General features: G+C 38.9%; 1 protein-coding gene across 1 annotated transcript in view; it reads right to left on the reverse strand.

Annotated features, from left to right (window-relative positions):
* nlgn4x (neuroligin 4, X-linked) overlaps positions 1–19537 on the reverse strand; it is a 97664-nt gene that overhangs the window by 42354 nt on the left and 35773 nt on the right. Inside the window, exon 3 of the mRNA XM_005809966.2 lies at positions 9804–9956. Coding sequence (XP_005810023.1) covers positions 9804–9956 — 153 coding nt within the window. The remainder of the gene's footprint in view (positions 1–9803; positions 9957–19537) is intronic.

Below are 19537 nucleotides of genomic sequence, written 5' to 3' on the forward strand. Positions count from 1 at the left end.
TTTAGAAAGTATCTGACTACAGCATATTATTGAAAATATTTTTTCTGGCTCTGAGTCAATGCAGCGAGAGAGAATCAGCTGTGCTTCGCAGCAGTTAACAATGTGTTGTTGCACAAAGTTACAATTAACATTTCACAGTCTTCATGGGGGCTGGAACAACACTGTTCCATAATTATATGATATGTCAACTAGATATTAAGGTAATTAGCTTTTTGCCTTTTCAGCTTTATAAAGCGTATCGAATGTATATAATGACTGGAGTATATTTTACTTTCTTTATGATTTGCCTGTAAAAGTTTACATTTTTTCTAGGGCTTTCAATGTTAACATGTAATTAATCTAAAAAAAATGAATGAGTTAATATTACATAATGCAGGATAATCACATCACCTATTTTGACCTAAAAGCGTTGTGTGGCTCACAGCAGTACAGTCTTGTACTGCGGTCAGCAACGCAGAGTTGCAAACACAAGTGAAAAGATGAGACTGCTGCACTCAGCAGCAAATTTCACCTTAAAAGGAACAAGCGGTGGACTTTTGGAAATAATCAATATAGCATGTGCTTACTGAAATTGTGAATACAACTAGTTGATAATTAACATTTCTAATTTACGCTTGAAACAAAATGGCTTCTTTAAATTATGAAAGCCTGAAAAACTGAGATGTTTTCTGTCACATTTTTTAACCCCTGTGTTGTCTTGCGAGTCAAAAGTGACTCATTACCATGTTTAGCTGTAGAAAAAATACCCTAAACCATCTTTTTCCAACTTGAAATTTTATGACTTTTCCTAGATTGACCCCGTCATTACAAAAAGTGATGCTTTGTTTTTGTTTATGTGGGCTGTACACCACTAGGGTACAAGGATTGTCTTCTGGGTCATTTTGGACCCGTGAATTATAAAACCATTTAAACACCAGAAAAACAGTTCAAAGGCCACATAAACTCTCTCCAACACGTACACACACACCTAACCCTTACCCTCCCCACACACACACATACAGACATATCAAATAAACTGGATTGATGTACGAATTGAATTTGCATTTGACCTGCACCTGCACTCAATCTGCAGCTAACCTCCCACATCACACAAGTTCCCAAACACAACAGAAAACAATCTCAGACATAAATTAGGTGTAGAGGATATGAAGGTAAGCTGAATCTGGTTGGTTTCTTGCTGACGCCATGAGTAGACGTTTCACTAACAGGTGCTATGTTGTATGTTTGCACATACTGTCCAACATGGGATCTTCAGCATGAGAAGTTGAACATCTTATGTTGAACAAATTCTTTTGCTGAAGATGTTCAATGTAGCAGCATCTTCATATGGTGAAGAACATCTTCACACTATGAGGATTTTCTTGAATATCTTGTGCTGAACATTTTGTGTTTAGCGTGGGATGATTTTCATCTTCATTGTGGGGTGGGAAGGACAGGATGTTCTTTGACTTATGTTGAAGATGTTCAACATAACATCTTATGAGTTCAACATCTTATGTTGAGCAGAACATGTTCTTGTGTTGAACATCTCATATAAATATGAGACACAACATAAGAGCTAATGTTAAATTGTTCACAAAATCAAGCTACATCTTGTTTTGTTGTGTTACGAGAGGTATTTTTATAATTCACTTCCTAAAAAAATATAAAGGAATGAACTGTTGACAAAAAAGTTTCTAATTATTGACTTTTTTTCCCCTTTTAGTATAATTAATTCAGAAGTAATAACTTCACATTTCTATAATTACAATAACAAACTTTTACTGTGTAAAAAAGAAATTGTTACAACACTTGGTTTGTGGTAAAAAGAAAAAAGTGAGTAATACAGTTGATCGTCTTTTAGAATTGTCTGACAAAAATACATGATAAAGAGTTTATTAAATTGAGCTGAATTGATAAACATCAGATTGTTTCATCATGCAAAATAGATTTTGGATTTAAAATGCAATTAATCTGCTTTATTTTAGGGCTTTTGTTATGGCGGGTCATTTTTGACCCGTAGGACAAGGGGAGTAAACAGAATGTTAGAATCTCACAAGGGTTAAAATGTGCATTTTTATATTTCAAGCTACCAAAGGTAAGCATGGTGATTAATCGTGATTAATCACAGTGCTAGAGTGTGATTAATCTGATTACATTTTTTAATCGATTGACAGCACTAATGTTTTCTCACAAAACATTAACATGATTGATGTTAATGTTTTGTACTGCTATTAAATCCATATTTTATTGAATCTTCTGAAAAAGTCCACCTTGTGTCTGAGTCCTCCCTCTCTGCAAGGACAGCCAGGGCTGAAGGAGGCCGTCACCAATCTGATATTCCCTGCAGAGCGCCATGTATGGCAGCGTTTGAAGATAAAGATAGAGAAATGCTGTGTGACTCCGGCCAGTGGTCAGTTATTCAGCACAGCTGTGAGTCAGACCATGAGGCGATGTCTTCTGACGTGACACCGAAAGGCAGAGGGCTGCAGCTGCAGCTCACATTGTGCCGCCAGAAAGATTGAGAAGGAGAAAAAAAAGACCCAGCGGAACACGCAGTTTGTCTTGGCCAGAAACATGACGAGGGCAAAGGGAGGAGGGTGCACACAGTCATCTGTCGCTTTGGCAAAACAGTCATTTGCATGACAAATGTTGCTCTGTGTGTGTTTTAGTCAATGTGTCCTGCTGCGTCGGTGCTAATCAGCAGAACCTTTTCTTCCTTTTCAACTCTGCTTCTTTCCTCTGTCTTTTATGGAGATGTTTTGATAAATTCAGGGTTTTTTTCTTGACATGAAAATAAAAAACATGTTTAAAAATGTTGCTTCCTTTGTCTCTAAATGGGCTCACAATAAAGAACATGTTTGCTGCCTATCTGTGAGTTTTATGCAATTCAGTTTGATGTTGTCAAAGTCTTGAATTAGGACAAAGTATGTCATTCTTTAGTAGGTGGAAAACAACAAGGCTCCATTCACACGGGTTGTGGATTTCTAGAAATGTTCATACAAAACTGAGAAAGACAAAAAAGAATGGAACAATGCTGTTATTACTCCCCCATTCCTATAAGTGGCGCTAAGTACAAGTATGGGGCATGAAGTCTCCACACAAGTCTAGCAGTAGGCTATAGGGGAAGAAGAATGGCGAAAGTCCGAGTGGACTCTTGGAACCATTCTGACATCAAGTCTTTGACTATGGCAGTAGATTTATATGGGCAAAAATATGGGCAGAAAACATGTGAGATTTCATGGCAATTTGAAAACAAATGACATCATAATATTTAACATTTTTGGGGGCATTTAAAAAAATCTCCCAGATGTTTTTTCACATTACTACCACAACTTTGAATGGGTTGTATTGTGATTTTATGATAAATGCAAACATAAAGCAGTGCATAATTTGATATTAACAAATTTATGATCTTTAAGTGACTTCACAAGTCATTTAAGAACTTGTGAAGATATGTTGTTGCATTGCATTCATCTTGGGGTAATTTGGGCAGGTTTATAAAATCACACCACTCTTTTCTGATTTTAGTTTCTACAAAACATGTTAAAAACTAATCAAGTCCATTCCAGTTCCCGTTCATACAGCACATGGTGTTGATCAAAGGCGTAAATCCCATCTCATTATTGGGGGGGACAATAAACAGTCAATTCTAGACTTTTCCCAGATTGGGGGGATCCGGACGCCCCCACCCACCCGGGATGCCTATGAGGGTGATCACACAAAACCCCAGAAACAGACCATATACAGTATTTCACACACTGATGCTCTACTAAAGCGGTCCACAACCTTTTTAGTCGAGCGGACTGGTCAGCCCTTTGCAATTTTGCTGCGGACCAGGAGTGGGGGGGGTGCGCATCGTAAGTATCGAGTCCGGGGTGGGGGGGGTCTAACCCCCTCGTTTTTCGCGGTGGTTACGTTCCAAAAAGAACCCGCAATAGGCGAAATCTGCGAAGTAGGAACCTTTACTTTTTTTTACAATTATTATACAATGAAATTTTCCATAATACATTGAAACCAAAGAACAAAACCTTTTTACAGGCCCAAACATTTGTTTAACAAATAAAAAGTACTGTATAAACAATTTATTTTTTTTATTTTTTACAAATAACTACTGTACTGTAAAATAATAATTTTAATATGAACTGAAAGCGGATTCCCGTGCCCGAATTGCATAGATCAGCGCCGCTCCACCGCGACCTGAGTTATTGGATTAGAACGGGAGAAAATAAAAAATGATTATGAAAAAAAACAAAACAAAGTACAGTAGCACAAATAGTGACTCCCGTGTATTTCACTGCTCTTCTGACTGAGCCGCTGCAGCCTGACTCCGCTCTGTAGCATTTTTTTCTTCTAAAGCCCGAGGTGCAGGTGTGTTTTATCTAGAGAAGAACATAGTTATCGGTTGTTGTTGTCACTCTTTATTCTTCTGGGCAAAAAGATTCTTATAAACCGACATGCCACCATCGATTATGTTAAATATGGCAAGCTGTTTTACGTACGTGTACATATTAAACTGCAACACACAGGTAGAGAAGAAGCAGAGAGATTGTTTAGCCAATCAGAATGCAGAACACAATGCACGATGCAAATCCGTGAAGCAGCGAGACCGCGAAAGGTGAACCGCGAAATAGCGACAGTTCACTGTACTCTGATGTTGTTTTGTTACTCATTCTGCTGCAAGTTGGCTCAATTTTGACGCGCAAGACGTAACCGGTAAAATCCGGTTTAGGATTTTCATAATAAAAGATCTGGAAGTAGTTCATTATTTCTTTTGCGGCCCGGTACCAATTGGTCCGTGGACCGGTACCGGTCCGCGGCCCGGTGGTTGGGGACCACTGCTCTACTAGTGCAGTTTAGAAAGAGAGTTAGATCAGTATTTGTCCAGCTTTGCATGAAGCCTGCAAGCTTCTTACTGTTCTAGGAAAAATAAACAAAAAAACAAATAAACACAAACTTTATATCTGATTTAGAAAGTTGTCTAATAAAAAAATCAATCTGTAAAAGTAAAAAAGCAAGTTAACCAAAATAACACTGGTTACCTCCTGAAGACCATCTATGATCAAATCCAAACTCTTTACACAGAGCTGCTACTTCAGTGCAATATAGCCTGAGGGCAACCATGCAAGACCCGACTGTCTCTCCCTTAATATTGCCAGTCACAACAGCTTAGATGCTATTGTTTTTACCTGGTGAATCTGTCTGCCTGTGTTTGTCTGATACAGGACGATGGTTCCCCAGACTACCTCAGAAGCAGGTTTAGCTTTAAAAACACCCTCGGCTGATGTTGACACGTCTCTCTTCATAACACATTTTGTAAACGTGAAAATGCCAAAGACCCTCTACTTCACTGTGGGGTTGTATACTTACAGATCAGCAAAAAGGAAGTAAAAAACTTGGATTGCAGATGTCCTGTTTTTGGTCTCAGAAAATGTTTACCAAATATTAGAGATCAACCAGCATCATGAAGGCCAGGAAGACAACAGACAAGAAGACGTGGAGCCGCATAAAGCAGAGCTAGGGTGTTTCAGGTCAGGGTGAGTCCGGTGGACTCAGTAAGATTGGGAACCAAAACATTTGCTCCATTTTCAGCTGGTGCAGTTTTCTTTCACACTGCACTGTTAAACAAACCAAACCCTTTGAAAAACCTGTTCCCAGCTCACAATCCGTTAACAAGTAATTACTACATCACTCTATATTTTATGGAAATATGGCAAGAAGAAATGCATTGTAAGAGTGCATCAACTTAAGAATTGAATGCACTATCATCTAAAATTCTTCTAAATTGTATTGAACTATGTGGTTAGAACATGACACCGTGTGAAGAAGTTTTCTAAGTATGAATGCATTTGCAAGCCCCCCCTTGGCTTGTACTGCAGTAGCACAGTTGTATCATTGGCTCCACACAGATTCTGTATGCGATCTAAAGGAAAAGGGTGGAAGTGATGCAGCCACTGACGGTCATCTGGCTGCATGTGTGAGGTCAAAGTGGAGAAGGCCAAAGAGTGTCCCATGATTTCCTGCAGTCCTCCCTCTCCCTGCCAGCGCTGACACAGTTACAAGCTGATTGTCCTGCAGAACTCACTTGCCCTTAACGTGCGATGCCTGCTTTAGTTCGGCGTCATGCTGTTCACACATTTAGCGTGCCAGGCCTCGGTGAGGCTACGATCACCCCAGCAGCAGCTGGAGACGTCTATTTGAATCATCTGAATCATAGCAACAGCCACACATTTTTATTGGGTCAGGAAACTGCTGTGTTTGCTGATGTTCATAAGAACTTTCTTACTCTTAGGAGCCGTCCAGCTCATTTTGTTTATGCTGGATCCACCAGTTCAGCTGAGGAATCAGACTGCTAACAGAATGACTTTGGACACATCCAGAGCACTGACTGTCAACTTTTATCTTGACCAAAAGCTACTACTGTCAAAAGCAGATTGCAAGTTTCCAGCTCTTGAAGTCCTTATTTCCTATTTACTTGGAGAAAGAACTTGTATTTGACAGCATGTTTAACCACAGTCAGGCTTCAAAGCTCAGAAAAACCTCAAAAGAGACACACTAGCTGTGTTTCCATTACAGATGTGTGCAAAAGTTTGTCTATATTCTGCTACTGTTGAAAAAACATAGTTTTGTGTTGTTTCCATTGAATAAGAAATTGAATTAAAATAACACATAAATACACTTGTTTACACGATAAGTCATTAAAAGTCATGGCAGCGATTCATGTAAACAGTCACATGAGACATATTCACAATTCAGTCAATAACATGACTTTTATGAACACTGAGAGCTCTGAAAACAAAAGCACACCATCATCCTCCTACTACTTCCTGTTTTCTTTGTCGACGTTTTCACCAGAAGTAACATGTTGATTTTGTGTGATGTGAAAAACGTGTTTCCAACACAGTTTTGCAAAATACATCTATTTCAATATGGATGACAAACCACCACATCCTTGCTCAAAAACGTTTTTTTAAAAAACGTGTTTCTTCAAATTTGACTTGTTCCCATTAAGCAATTTTTTTTTCAATTTCAAATTGCACAATTCTGTGGTTAATGGAGACACAGCTACTGCGAGTCGATAGGTTCTCTGGTTCTTCTTCATAGGTGAAGGTTTGAATTTGAGCGGGCCACTTCACTTTATTCCTTCAGCTTGACAGCAATGGAGAAACTACAGCAGGTTAGGGGCCAGTATATCTACCCATCGCTCAAGGCTGCAGGAAGCCATCTACCTTCTTCATGTCACGTCTCCGGCTTCAGAAAATCGTCTCTACCTCCAGTGACTTAGTCTTTGGCTGCCAGGCTTTGCAGGTGAACCATATGGTATCACCTCCAAAGCCTGTCATTCTCCTTTTCATAACTAAACTTTGACATTCTGTTCATAAAATCACAAATATGAACTGAGACAAGGGACAGCTCAAACTGATTTGTTTTAGGCCAGTAGAAGTCCAGTTAGGTTTCAGACTTTTCTAACTGGCTTCAGCTTCATCCACCAGGATAAAGAAGTGAGTTATCTACTTCAGGTAAGATATTAAACCTTAAATCAGACCTTTAACATGCAGGGACATGCTTGACCAGTACAGAAGGACACTGTGATCAATCTGAGCCAACACCCCTCATAACTTTGTCTTTTCCTCCAAAGTATTGTGCTGGATGTCTTAGTGAACCACTCTGCCACACCGACGGAAGAACAGAGTGAGGAGACCAAATGGATTTCATAATGGAATTGAGGTCAAAGGAGTTCTGATTGATTTGGGTTATTACCAGATCTTACCAGCACAAAAAAAGAACCTCATTACAGCTGAGGTTGTGTGTGTGAAATCCATCATTTCAGCAAACACAATTAAGATGCTCTGTAAATGATTTGGCAAAGCTCAACAGTATTGCTCAGAAGACCAGCATCTAATATAGATACAAGGTTTGCCACTCTTCTGACACTAGAACAATAACTTCAGACAGAACCACGTGAAAAATGTTGCATCAAAACTGTTATGAGTCCAGTTGATTCCTCTCCATTTTGTCTGTCTTTGCTCCCATCCCCCTCTTTTGTTTTGATGTAAGATACTCATCTGCATTTCCTCTCTCTCTTTCTTTCTCTTCTTCCTCATATCTTTTCCTCCCTCTTTGCATTGCACACCTTTCCCCCCTGGCTCTCCTGCAACTAAATATAGTGACTGGTGCAGACAGCTCAGCCTTATAACGAATGGTAAGCAGAGCGCCGGCGCTGCAGAGGCATGTGCATTTGGATGAGTTGCAGCTTGACTTCAAGAGACAATGAAGTGAATTCATACAGTGAAGGAATCACAGATAAATAATTTCAAGAAGGAAACAATGCAGATAAACAGAATGTATGTGTACTAGTATTATAGTTGAAGGGAAGAAAAGCATTCATTGCTGCAGAGGACCTGTTGCTTTGGCACTGAATGCAAGAATACATTTGTCTTGTCAACTGAACAAAAAATGTAACTTTTATCTTTGCGTGAGAGGCTTCTGAGTGGTTTCCTTACTATGGAAATGAACACAGGGCTTCTCCCTGTTACACTCACAAAATTTATATCAAGTGGAGCCAGAGTAGACTGACTCCCACAGAGATAGACTGGAGCAGTACCCACGTATAAGTGGAATAGCAAGAGCAAAGCAGATTTTGCATGCACATATTGTGTGGGAGTCTCCAGAGCATCAGCTGCTCCTGTTTATGTGAGGCAGCAGCATGAAGTGCAGAAAGGCAACATGGGAAACATTTACAAAGGAGAAATAATTAATAACTCTGCTTTTCTGTCACCAGCACCTTCACAGGATTGATGTTGTTCTGGGGTCACATGTCACACCAGAAGCTTTTTGAGCAATACGATGACTGGACATTCTCATCATGTTTATATGTGCATATAATGGTTTCAAGAAATGTGGCCACATTGCATTTTATTTTTGAATTTGAAACCATTTGAGGCCTCTTGAAATTGGACCCAAATTTGAAACAGATTTGAATAGGCTCACCAGAAATCTGGAAGAAATATATTCAATATATCTAGATGTATTTAAGTATTACACAAAACAAAAACACAACCAAAGGTTGCATAATACCTCACATTGTTTTTGTCCATAAATCACATACTGATGGCAACACATTGCGCCTAGATAAACTGTAGACAGGCAAATAGGAATGATAAAGCTCTTAAATTATGATGAATCAACAATCCACTGTTCAGTAACTGACAGACTTGCATTTCAATATTTAGTTTATTACAAAACAATTATAATAATCCACTGACTAATATTTGTTTTCTCACTGTATCTACAGGCTGTTAGAAATCCGAAATATCAGAATGAATTTAAGAATAGAAGAATAAAAAAAATATATAAAAAATTGAAAACAAACATAAAATAAAGATCTGTGGTACAGATGTGAGCAGTTCACATTCTTTGTTCATAATTAATAAAATATTCTATTAGTTTAGCAAAGACCTTTGATATGAGAACTTAAATTTATAAGGAGGTAACATTGTTTAAAGGTAAAATGAAATGAATGATGTTCAGGTAGATCATGGAGAGTGTTTGTTGTTTTAAACTTTGGCTTTGAGGCGAGTATATTTGAATCTTTTAATCAAAATAAACTGAAATGAACTGAAATATCTCATTGACTGTAGAGAAACAAAAAGCCTCTGAAACTGCCCATAAAACACTAAGTATTCCAGTTTAAATAAACCTGAATGGTTCTTATTTAACTCCTCCTTACAAACAATGCCACTGTGGTTTAGGTAGGATCAAACGTCGACTCGTTGTTGAATGTGTCTGAATTGGTGCAGTTAAAGTCTAACTGGTGGACTCACCCAGAACTCCAAGCCGGTAGTTGATTGTGATGACGATTACGTTCCCGTAGCTCGCCAGGATGCTTCCATCGATCATGTTGCCGGTTCCCTCCAGATAAGAGCCTCCATGGATGTAAACCATGACGGGCTTTAATCCATTCTCATCATGAATATCTGAGGAGAAGAAGTCACAGATCAGAAAAAGACTAAAAAAAAAAACAAGGTTACTACATTTAGAAGTTAATTGGCCAAGATTGTGTTCACAATTTACTTAAAGTGAGGTATATTCTAAGTTTGTAAAAATAAACTATTATTATTATAACTATATATTTTTGGGTTGCTGTTAGTTTTTTGCAAAGGTTTTATTATTGCTTTATTTACACATTAATATAACAAACTACAAGCATCTACAACATATTTAGACAAATGCAGATTGTAAGACATGTAATTTTTCTGATGAGGAATAAATTAAAACACCCCAACATTTGTTCTTAAATAAAATGGATAGAATCACACACAATGTTGCATCTTATCAGAACCCCATGATTAAAATAGCATTACTCAGCATTTGAAGGAGACATCCATTTTGAGTCTCACACATTTAATTTGATGCTCCTGACTGTTGAAGTGAGAGTGAAGCACTCTGGTTTGGGGCTTTGTTGCTGCAGGAGGGACCGGTGCACTTCACTAAGTAGATGGCAGCATGGAGAAACAATAGATAAAATTGTAACAAAAAATTCAACCAAAACATGAAACAAATAGAAAGTGAGTTTCTCCCTCATCTTATATTATGGAAATATTGAAGCAATATGTCAAGAAATCAGCAGGAAGTTAAAGTTTAGAGAGAAACAACAATTCCAATTGAACAATGTCACAAAGCACCATAAAATACAAAGGGGTTTGTTTAAGGACAAAAATGTCGATCCATCACAACTGGATCTCAGTCTCAGTTGAAAAGGTGCGTGGGCCTCCAGTCCCACCAGGAACTGGCCAAAATTCCAGCAAACTATAGTGAAAAACTTATGAAATGAAACATTTTCAGTTTAAAAGGCAATTCTACCAAGTAGTAAAAAACAGAAATTCTGAATTTTAAGAATACATTATCTAAATGATCTAAATAATCTTCTAATTGTGTAATCCGTAGAAATGATTTTAGTAGCTCTAATGACCTCAAGCAAGAAAAGCTAGTCAGTAACACTAAACTTTGGTTTCAACATCATATATTTAATGTTCAGTATTGCTAATATCTGATGTGTTGGTAGTCAGTGATAAATAAACCAGTCCATTGAAAATATAGGAAAAATCTGATGATTAATGATTTTGACATTTTGTTGAATCTAACAGGAACTTAAGTATCCAGTACCTTAAAGGACAGATGGTGTTAGAAATATACTTTGAGTTCCTCCAACAAATCCTGATGAGCACATCATGGTTTAAACCCTGTAATCCTTACATCAGTCTGTTCTTTCTGCTCCATTTGTTATTTGTGTAATGCACTGGGAATATGGCAATTATGGCAGATGAAAACCTTGTTTATGAAACTCTCTGGTTGTGATTAAGCAGGATGATTAGCAAATATGTATCTGGTATCTTCAAAACATGAGAGAATTTTTTATCAGAGTATGGAAGGAAAAAATACTTCCAAGTGAAAAGTGTTTGTACCAAATCTGAGAGCAAAGGAGGCACTAGCATTTTTACCAAGAATTCACTCAATATTTGGCATTTGTTGTAACTTTTTTTCACCTCACTCTTTGAACTGCAGGGTTGAAAGGGAAGGAACATCAGAGCAGGGTTTCTGAGGCCTGGTCTCACTGCACTACAGCAAGTTTTGGTTTTACCTGAAACCAACTCCTGAACAAATTCATTCACCACGGCTCTGCCAGCTCAGAAATCTCTCAAATGTCATTTAGGATGGAAGTCTCTGCCAGTGAAAATTGTAAATCGAAAGCAGAGGTTGGGAGCTGTTAGTATGAAATATCCAAAATGAGGAAACCGAGCTTTAATATTTGCTGGTTATAATTTGCAATTTCACTGGAAAGAAACAGGTGTTTATTTCTAAAACAATCTTTCTTATAGATTTCGGTGGTTGATGACAAACAAGAGAACAAATTCCATTTAGTCTGACACTGAATCACTAGTTGAGGTTCACCAGTTCAGCTAAGTGATGAAGACGCCATGCTTAAGTTTCCCTTTTTGTCTTCCAAATGTGAAAATTGTCATTTTGACACTTCACTTTTTGTTCATCAGACTACAGGACATGTCTCCAAAAAATAAAGTCTATGTCCCTGAGGACATCTGCATACTATAAAATATTGCTTTTCCTCTCTTTTTTCCACCATCTTGAATTTATTTTTCTGTGAACACTGCAGCTCCAGCAGTCAGACTGTGTCAAGCTAATGTCTTTTTTTACAGTGGATGGAATTATCTGGTTCACCACTGTGCTAGAAAAGAGAAATTGCCACACACAGTACATGAAACATCAGTAAGCACAAATAGAAAACCACAAATGGTTAAAAGGTTAGCCGCTAATGATGCTAAAGCTAACATCTGCTTTGTGTTTGTTCAGATTCAATTTGTCAAATTAGTCTTTGCTGCATTTGATCATCTCTTGCTTTCAAACTGAATTACACCAACACATTAAACTTGAACTTGATAATTGTATGCTGGAACTAAATTATTTCAAACACAGATTGGATTTATGAAAACAGAAATGAACCGATTGTTTTCAACACTCTCTCATACAGAAAGTACCACAAAATTCAACAAGAACAAAAAAAATAATTTCCCTGGACTGTGTCTATTGGTCTTAAATTAGATCTTCTATGTGCATACAAAATATTAATCCTTCTTCCTGTTGGTGATGGTGCAAAAATATTTGTTTGCTGTAATACACATGAAGCACCTCAGTAGGTCTGGCACAAATCATCAAAGGATGATTTGCCACGAGGCAGGAAGAGTACATAATTCTCCTTTTCTACAGAATAAAAACTAAGGACAAGAAGTCCTGAGCAACCCACAGAGAGGTTATGAATGTCTGCTGTACTCTGAGTTGTTGCCCCTGGCTTAGTAAAGCCCTGCCTCTATTCCTCAACTCCTCACCTGTAACCAAAATGGCAGAGTCAGAGGTTGGGGTGTAATGGTAGGGGGGATGGGTTGATGGGTGCTAATGGTAAGCCTTGGGAGGATCTGAGGTCAGAGCCCCGGGCCGATTTACCCCGCTTTAACCAATGCCTGCTAATTACAGAGGCTGGCCAGCACAGTGGTGTCAATAACTTCCTGTTTGTCATTCAGTTCCACATTAGAACAAGCCCCCGCGGAACAGGGTGGGCGGCAGGAACAACCTTGAAAAGGCAGATGCACATAAAACAAGAGCAGTGCCATTAAATTGTCATAGCCTCTAACAGATCGGCATCTGATGGTTGCTGCAGGCATCTGTGGGCTCAAACAAAACTATTTGCTAGCTTTCCATCAAACAAACAGGCAAACTGACTGCTTGTGCCTATTTCTTTAGTTGGAGTGCATCAGTAGAGTCACATGCTAAGAGAGACGGAGAGGATAAGGAAGTCTACTCAGCCTAATTCAGTCCATCAAAGAAGAAGACATAAAGACCAGGCACAGTTAGCTCTCATTTACTAAAACGTCAAACATTTAATTTCACCAACATGTCGCTCGTGAATGAAAATAACAGACATGGTTTAAGTTTATTTGTATAGCACAAGGCAGTTCAAAGTGCTTTACATAATAAAAACAAAAAATACAAAGTCATAAAATCAACATACCAATAAAAATTACATTTTGTTGAGTGTTGTCATCAAAATCAGAAATACACGTCAAATATTACATTCAAAGTTCCATTTACGATCTTTCAAAAGCAACTCTAAACAGGTGGGTTTTTAGTCCTCTGTGTTCCAGCAGGTTTGTGGTTTTCTGGAATGTCATTCCAGATTTGTGGTGCATAGAAGCTGAAAGCTGCTTCTCCACGTTTGGTTCTGGTTCTGAGGATGCAGAGAAGACCAGAACCAGAAGACCTGAGAGGTCTGGTAGGTTGATACAACAACAGATCTTTACTGTATTGTGGTGCTGAGCCGTTCAGTGATTTAAAAACTAACAGCCTTTTAAAGTCTATTTAAATCCACCCTGAATATCACTAAATTGCATCCTTATTACATTATTTTCTGAGTGCTACATAAAAACCTAAATCTTTTGAAAACATCCATTTATACATCGGTGTTTTTATTTTTATTACTTTCTTAGATTTAGGCATTCAGTTGATTCTAAATCTCATTAGTCAGAAACTGCACTTTCTACCTTCGTTTTTTAACTCCTGAGCTAAAGCTGGACGTGATTCAAAGTGAATATTGTTCAAACCAGTTTCACATTTGTGCTAATTATACAGCCTTACATGAGCTGCGTTTATTTGGATCAGAAGGACCAACTTTGGGTAATTGTGCATTGTCTACCAAAGGAAAATTGGTCTGAATGCAATTAGAGTAAATTAGAGCCTCTTTCAGAGGAGTAGTTTGGATCTGACCTCAATAAATCAAGCTCTTCCATCCCTGGTACGACGAGGTTCAAAACCAGAGAAGCTGAAAGCATGCAAACTGACATGAATTTACAGATGTTTGCTACAGGCTGGTTTGGTGTTTTATTATGAGTCCTGGGTGGGCTCAGGTTGCCATGCTCCAGTCCCGTCATTGAGGAGTCCATTTAAAGGAAAATAAAACGTTGTGCTTTAAATGCTTTTCTCGTTGTCTCTCCCACACTGTCTCTGTGCCTCTCACTCTCTGAACTCTCTCAGCTCTACAGAGCTGCCTCGGTGACTGTGCACTGAGTTGGTCTTGGACATTTATCATTGCCACCCGGGCCGGGGGGATAATATATTCCTCCAGTGGCTGCGTATGTTGCACACATTACTCATCTTTATATGGGAGAGAGGGGTGGAGAGAGGGAGTGGATGGTGTTTGAGGTGGGCTGGGAGCTTGTTCAAGGGGAACCAACTGAGTTTTCTATTGCTTTCAGCATTTTCTGCTGTTAGCAGGACAAATAAAACTGGCTGTTAATGGAATCTATGTAAAGTGCTTCGCTGCAGGCTTGTCTGCCCTCACCACTACCACTGCTGTTACAGCTGACACTGACCTTCTTCCTGCTCAATATGGTTTTACTGACAGCTGACAGAACATGTACAGATAGCCATCATTTGGCCAAGAGCTAAGACTTCATATCTTAAGAAGAGAAGAATGAAGAAAAGAGAACATCTTCATAAATCTATAAAGAACTAAGTGAAAATCTGTGGATGTGAGTAATTTCACCATTACAGTTTTAATTGTGCTTGCCTTGAGAAGGTATAAATCCAAACTGAATTGTTGGTAAATCCAGGACAAAGATGTAGGGCTCGTCTGCAGTGCTGTGTGGTTCCTCTGCAGAGGTATAGGTGAGACCACAGGGGAGCTACACGAGTAATTCATTGCCACTGCAGATGTAAAATGCATTGATCTGCCGTGCTTTCCTGAAAACATAGCCAAGGCCTGCTGGGGTGAGTGTGCTGGTTGAGTGTGTGATTTAAGTAGGCCAACATGAAACAGGTAATTATAAATATGTATGTCTAACACTGAAAGGGACTAAGAAGGACAGCATATAGACCCTCACAGGAAAAATCAAGAACACTGCTTCATAACATGTTTCTAAAAAAAACAATAACTCAAAATGGAATCTTAACTGTGTGACTTTATTAAAGCAAGACTCTAGTGTCAGCCATTTAGATTATACTGTGTGTCCGTGTGTGTGTTCTCTAATTATTGTGTTTGTGTTGAGTGGTTGTATGTGAGCTAGTTTGTCACCTGGAGGTGCACAGTTGTTAGAGTGGTGTAAAAGGTGAAAGGCCTGTAACACACAGGACGGGTGGGCTCGACCCGGGAAGGACACAGCAACCCCAGGCAGACAGACACGAGGCACCACCCCAGGGCAGTCGTCAGCTGCTTGCTAAGCACAGCAGCAGCATCCAGCATGGCAAAGAGATGCAGGGGGAGATGTGAGGCGCCTGGCCCCCCTGACCCATGTCAGGACTCTGCCACCGTAGCAACCCAGAGCCTCCATTAATCCCTGGCAGCAAGACCAACCAATGTCTATGGTGATGTGAAATGTTGCAATGAATGGAGTGTATTTCTAGGGTGCATTGATATTAGGGTTGTTGCTGAGGTGAGTGAGACTTCACTGATTGATGACAGAAAAGTCTCCCCACCCAAAGACTCTAAGTGACGGGTGTTCACTGTATGGTGCTACAATCATCTACTGTTAATGCTGCACATCAAAACCCAAATGCAGTGCAGTATTGGATATATTAGGGAGGATGTGGTGGTTCATTCCACTGAGACCAGTCATTCCTCAGAAATCCCCAAACATGCCAGGTAGTCCACAAAGACCAAACTGAAATTACAAAACTCAAAACTGCAACTCTTGTATGAGGCAACGACCTGCTGAACATTAAAATGAGCAAACACCTGGTGGAACTGCTCACCTGCTGAGCTCATTACAGGAGCAATGTCTCAGTGAAACGCCACTAGAAAAAAATACATTGTTAAATGGTTAAAGAGGAGTTTCAGAAAGAGCAGGAGGCTTAAAGAGATAGAGGTCCAATTTCAGTTATGAACTCAAATTTCTTTTAAGTCATATTTGATATATACAGCATTTTTTTAACAACTAAAGGTAGCGTAGTTAATTGGTTGTGCTGTACATGGCACACAGGCTGACATAGTGGTCATGCTAACAGAGCCATATGTAAAAAGACACTAACTGCTCATCAGCTCTCAGTATAAGCCTCCTCTGAACATCTCTAACATGATTTCACTTCTCAAACGCAGTAAAGATTTTATCTTTACAGCTCATGCTTAGACTCAGCAACATGTGAAGATTCTCTTTTAAAGCAACATCCATAAAAACTGATTGAATGCTCATAATGATGGGACTCAAAATGTCACTGCATTTTCTGGCACTTGCATCTTTCCCCCTGGAAAACAAATGATGGCCTTTAACTAAGACATCTCCGTGGTTTTCTCCCTCCTCCAGTCATCTGTCAGTCCCCACTGATTACCCAACGCAGCACGGAAAAATGCTGCACTGTTTGGTTATTATCAATCAGGCAAAAGAGGTGTTAATAGACAGAAAAAGACATGGCAGACATTTGTTGGAGTGACTGATGAACAAATTGCTTCTGTCAAAACAGCATGGGTTGGTCCTCAAGCTGCGGGGGGGAGGATGTAAAAAAAAAGAGGGAATCTAAAATTTAAAAATGTAATTCATCAGGGGACAAAAATGTTTTTAAATTCAAATCAGGTGGTGATAACTAATTAAAAAGGAAAGGCTGGGATCAATTTGGTTTAAATGTACTGTGGTGTTTTAGAAACATCTAATTTACATTTTGAAACCAGATATTTATATTTACTGTAGAAAAGGGACAGAACTCTGCTTTTCCAACTGTCTGATATTAAATCAGGCTAAAGTTTTCCAGTAAACAAACAAGGAAGAAACGATCAAATAGATGAACAAACGTCTGTGTGAACAAACTTACATATGTACAAAACAACTGACAAAAGGAATAAAGCAAGGAATGAAAGAAGTCAACCAATGAATAAATTGTGGAAGGAATTACATGGAGGGATGAAGGAAACAAAAAAGGAATAAAGAATAAGAGTTTTAAAGGAAAGCAAGATGATAGGAAACAAGGGAGATTAAAGACAAAGAAGGCAAGAAATAAAGGATAGAAGGAAAGAAAGAAGAAATGACAAGGAAAGAAGCAAAGACACATTTCAGGAAAGAAGATAACTGTTTTGGTTTTATCTCAATTTCTATTTTTGAACCAATGTTCATGTAACAAGGCGGCCTTTTGCGGTTGGATTTTACAGTGAGGATGAAAATCTTGAGGCAGAGTCAGGTGGAAACAGCAGTGGTTTATTCTTCACACAAAATCAACAACAACTTCACAGGTGAAACTGCAGCCTTAAATAGTCCCAGCTGTGACGGACCAAACCACCTTAAATTCACAGGGGAATCAATTCATCAATCTCCTCCTATTTCTATAAAATACCTTTTACTAAATACAAACATTTCCATTTACTTTTTATAAATATTTTATGTTTTATCATTACACCATAATGAAACACCACAAAACCCATAAACAATTCCCCCCCACACTTTTCAATGGCCTCTCCCAGAAACTATATATGGTGTCTGGACCCCTGGGGCAGTATTTGTCCAAACACCCTGGAGAGGACACAGAAAGGACAGGTGAGTCACTCTACATTAGCACTCCACACCCAACAGATTCTGCACAACACATGTTCTCAGTTTTACCCACCAGTAGCTCATTGCTCTGAGTAACAATCATTATCCCTTCACAGACAACCACCTCACTCATCAATGAGGAGCAGCTGTGCAGAGCCCAGAACAAAAGGCTACATGCTAATCTCTAAAAATACTCAATAAATACAATTAAAACTTCTTGTGTGCAAATTGTTATTGATGTGCAAATGTATGCTTAAAGTGCAGTGCTAAATAAAGTGCTTGTTAATAAAGTGCAAAAAGTACTTTTAAAAGTGCTATACAGTGATTTCAGTAAAAATAGTCCCAGTAATGAAGATCTCTTCATTACAGTTCAAAAATAAAAATGTTGGAACATTGGTTCAAAATGTTTTGTATCAAATTTATTAAATTGAGATAAAATTGTTTTATCTCAAATTTTATTTTTGAACTAATGTTCTTTCAACATAAGAAATAAAAACAGGAGTTCCCTCTAGTCCAGGGATGGGCAATCCTGGTCCTGGAGGGCCGATGTCCTGAAACTCTTAGATGTCTCCCTGTTCCAACACGCAAGAATCCAACAGATGAATCACCTCCTCAGTGCAGTCAGATTCTCCAGAGTCCTGCTGATGACCTCATTATTTGACTCAGGTATGTTGAAGTGGAGATGCATCTAGAAGCTGCAGGAGGCCGGCCCTCCAGGCCTGGAGTTGCCCACCCCTGCTCTAGTCTAATCGTTGGCACAGACACGGAAATATTAAAAATGCATGAAGCACATCTCACCCACAACACTGACCCCAGAAAACACTAAACAAAAAATACCAAACTACAAAAAAAGAAACAAATAATTTTGGTCAATATACAGTGAACCCAGATGACTATGGAATTTATAAAGAACATAATTTTTATTAAAACCTATTGAGTTAAAGCCATCTAACCATGGAAACAGCTCTTCCTCTGAAGTGCTAATTAGCCACTATGATAATAGAAGCTTCAGGAAAGTTCCTTTGGGTTTTACTACTTACTGCCTCTAAGTCGTCTGGCATCCAGCCCCACTGTGGGCTGAACTCTAGCTTATTTTCTGTACATGAGCTTTGGCAACAAAATGCTTATTAGTGAACTTTAGCACCCGATCACATCGAAGACCTGAAAAGTCAAAATGAGCAAGAGAATTAACGGCCGTCAGTAATAAGGCTTCCCACTAGACGTGACTAAGTGTGAGAGCTGTCATTTACTTTCACTATACAAAAACATGTCATTGTGAGGTCCATCCATCCATCCATCCATCCATCCATCCATCCATCCATCCATCCATCCATCCACCAAAGCATCCATCATCTTCTCCTTATCCATCATTTGGTTGTAGAGGGAACATTTCCAACAGGATTCTGGGAGAGCCTAAGGTTTTTCCAGGTCCAAGTGGATGTCACCTCCCTTAAACACGTTCCTCTGTCTGTCATAAT

This window comes from Xiphophorus maculatus, chromosome 24 (genome assembly GCF_002775205.1).
Source record: "Xiphophorus maculatus strain JP 163 A chromosome 24, X_maculatus-5.0-male, whole genome shotgun sequence".
Classification (NCBI taxonomy): domain Eukaryota; kingdom Metazoa; phylum Chordata; class Actinopteri; order Cyprinodontiformes; family Poeciliidae; genus Xiphophorus; species Xiphophorus maculatus.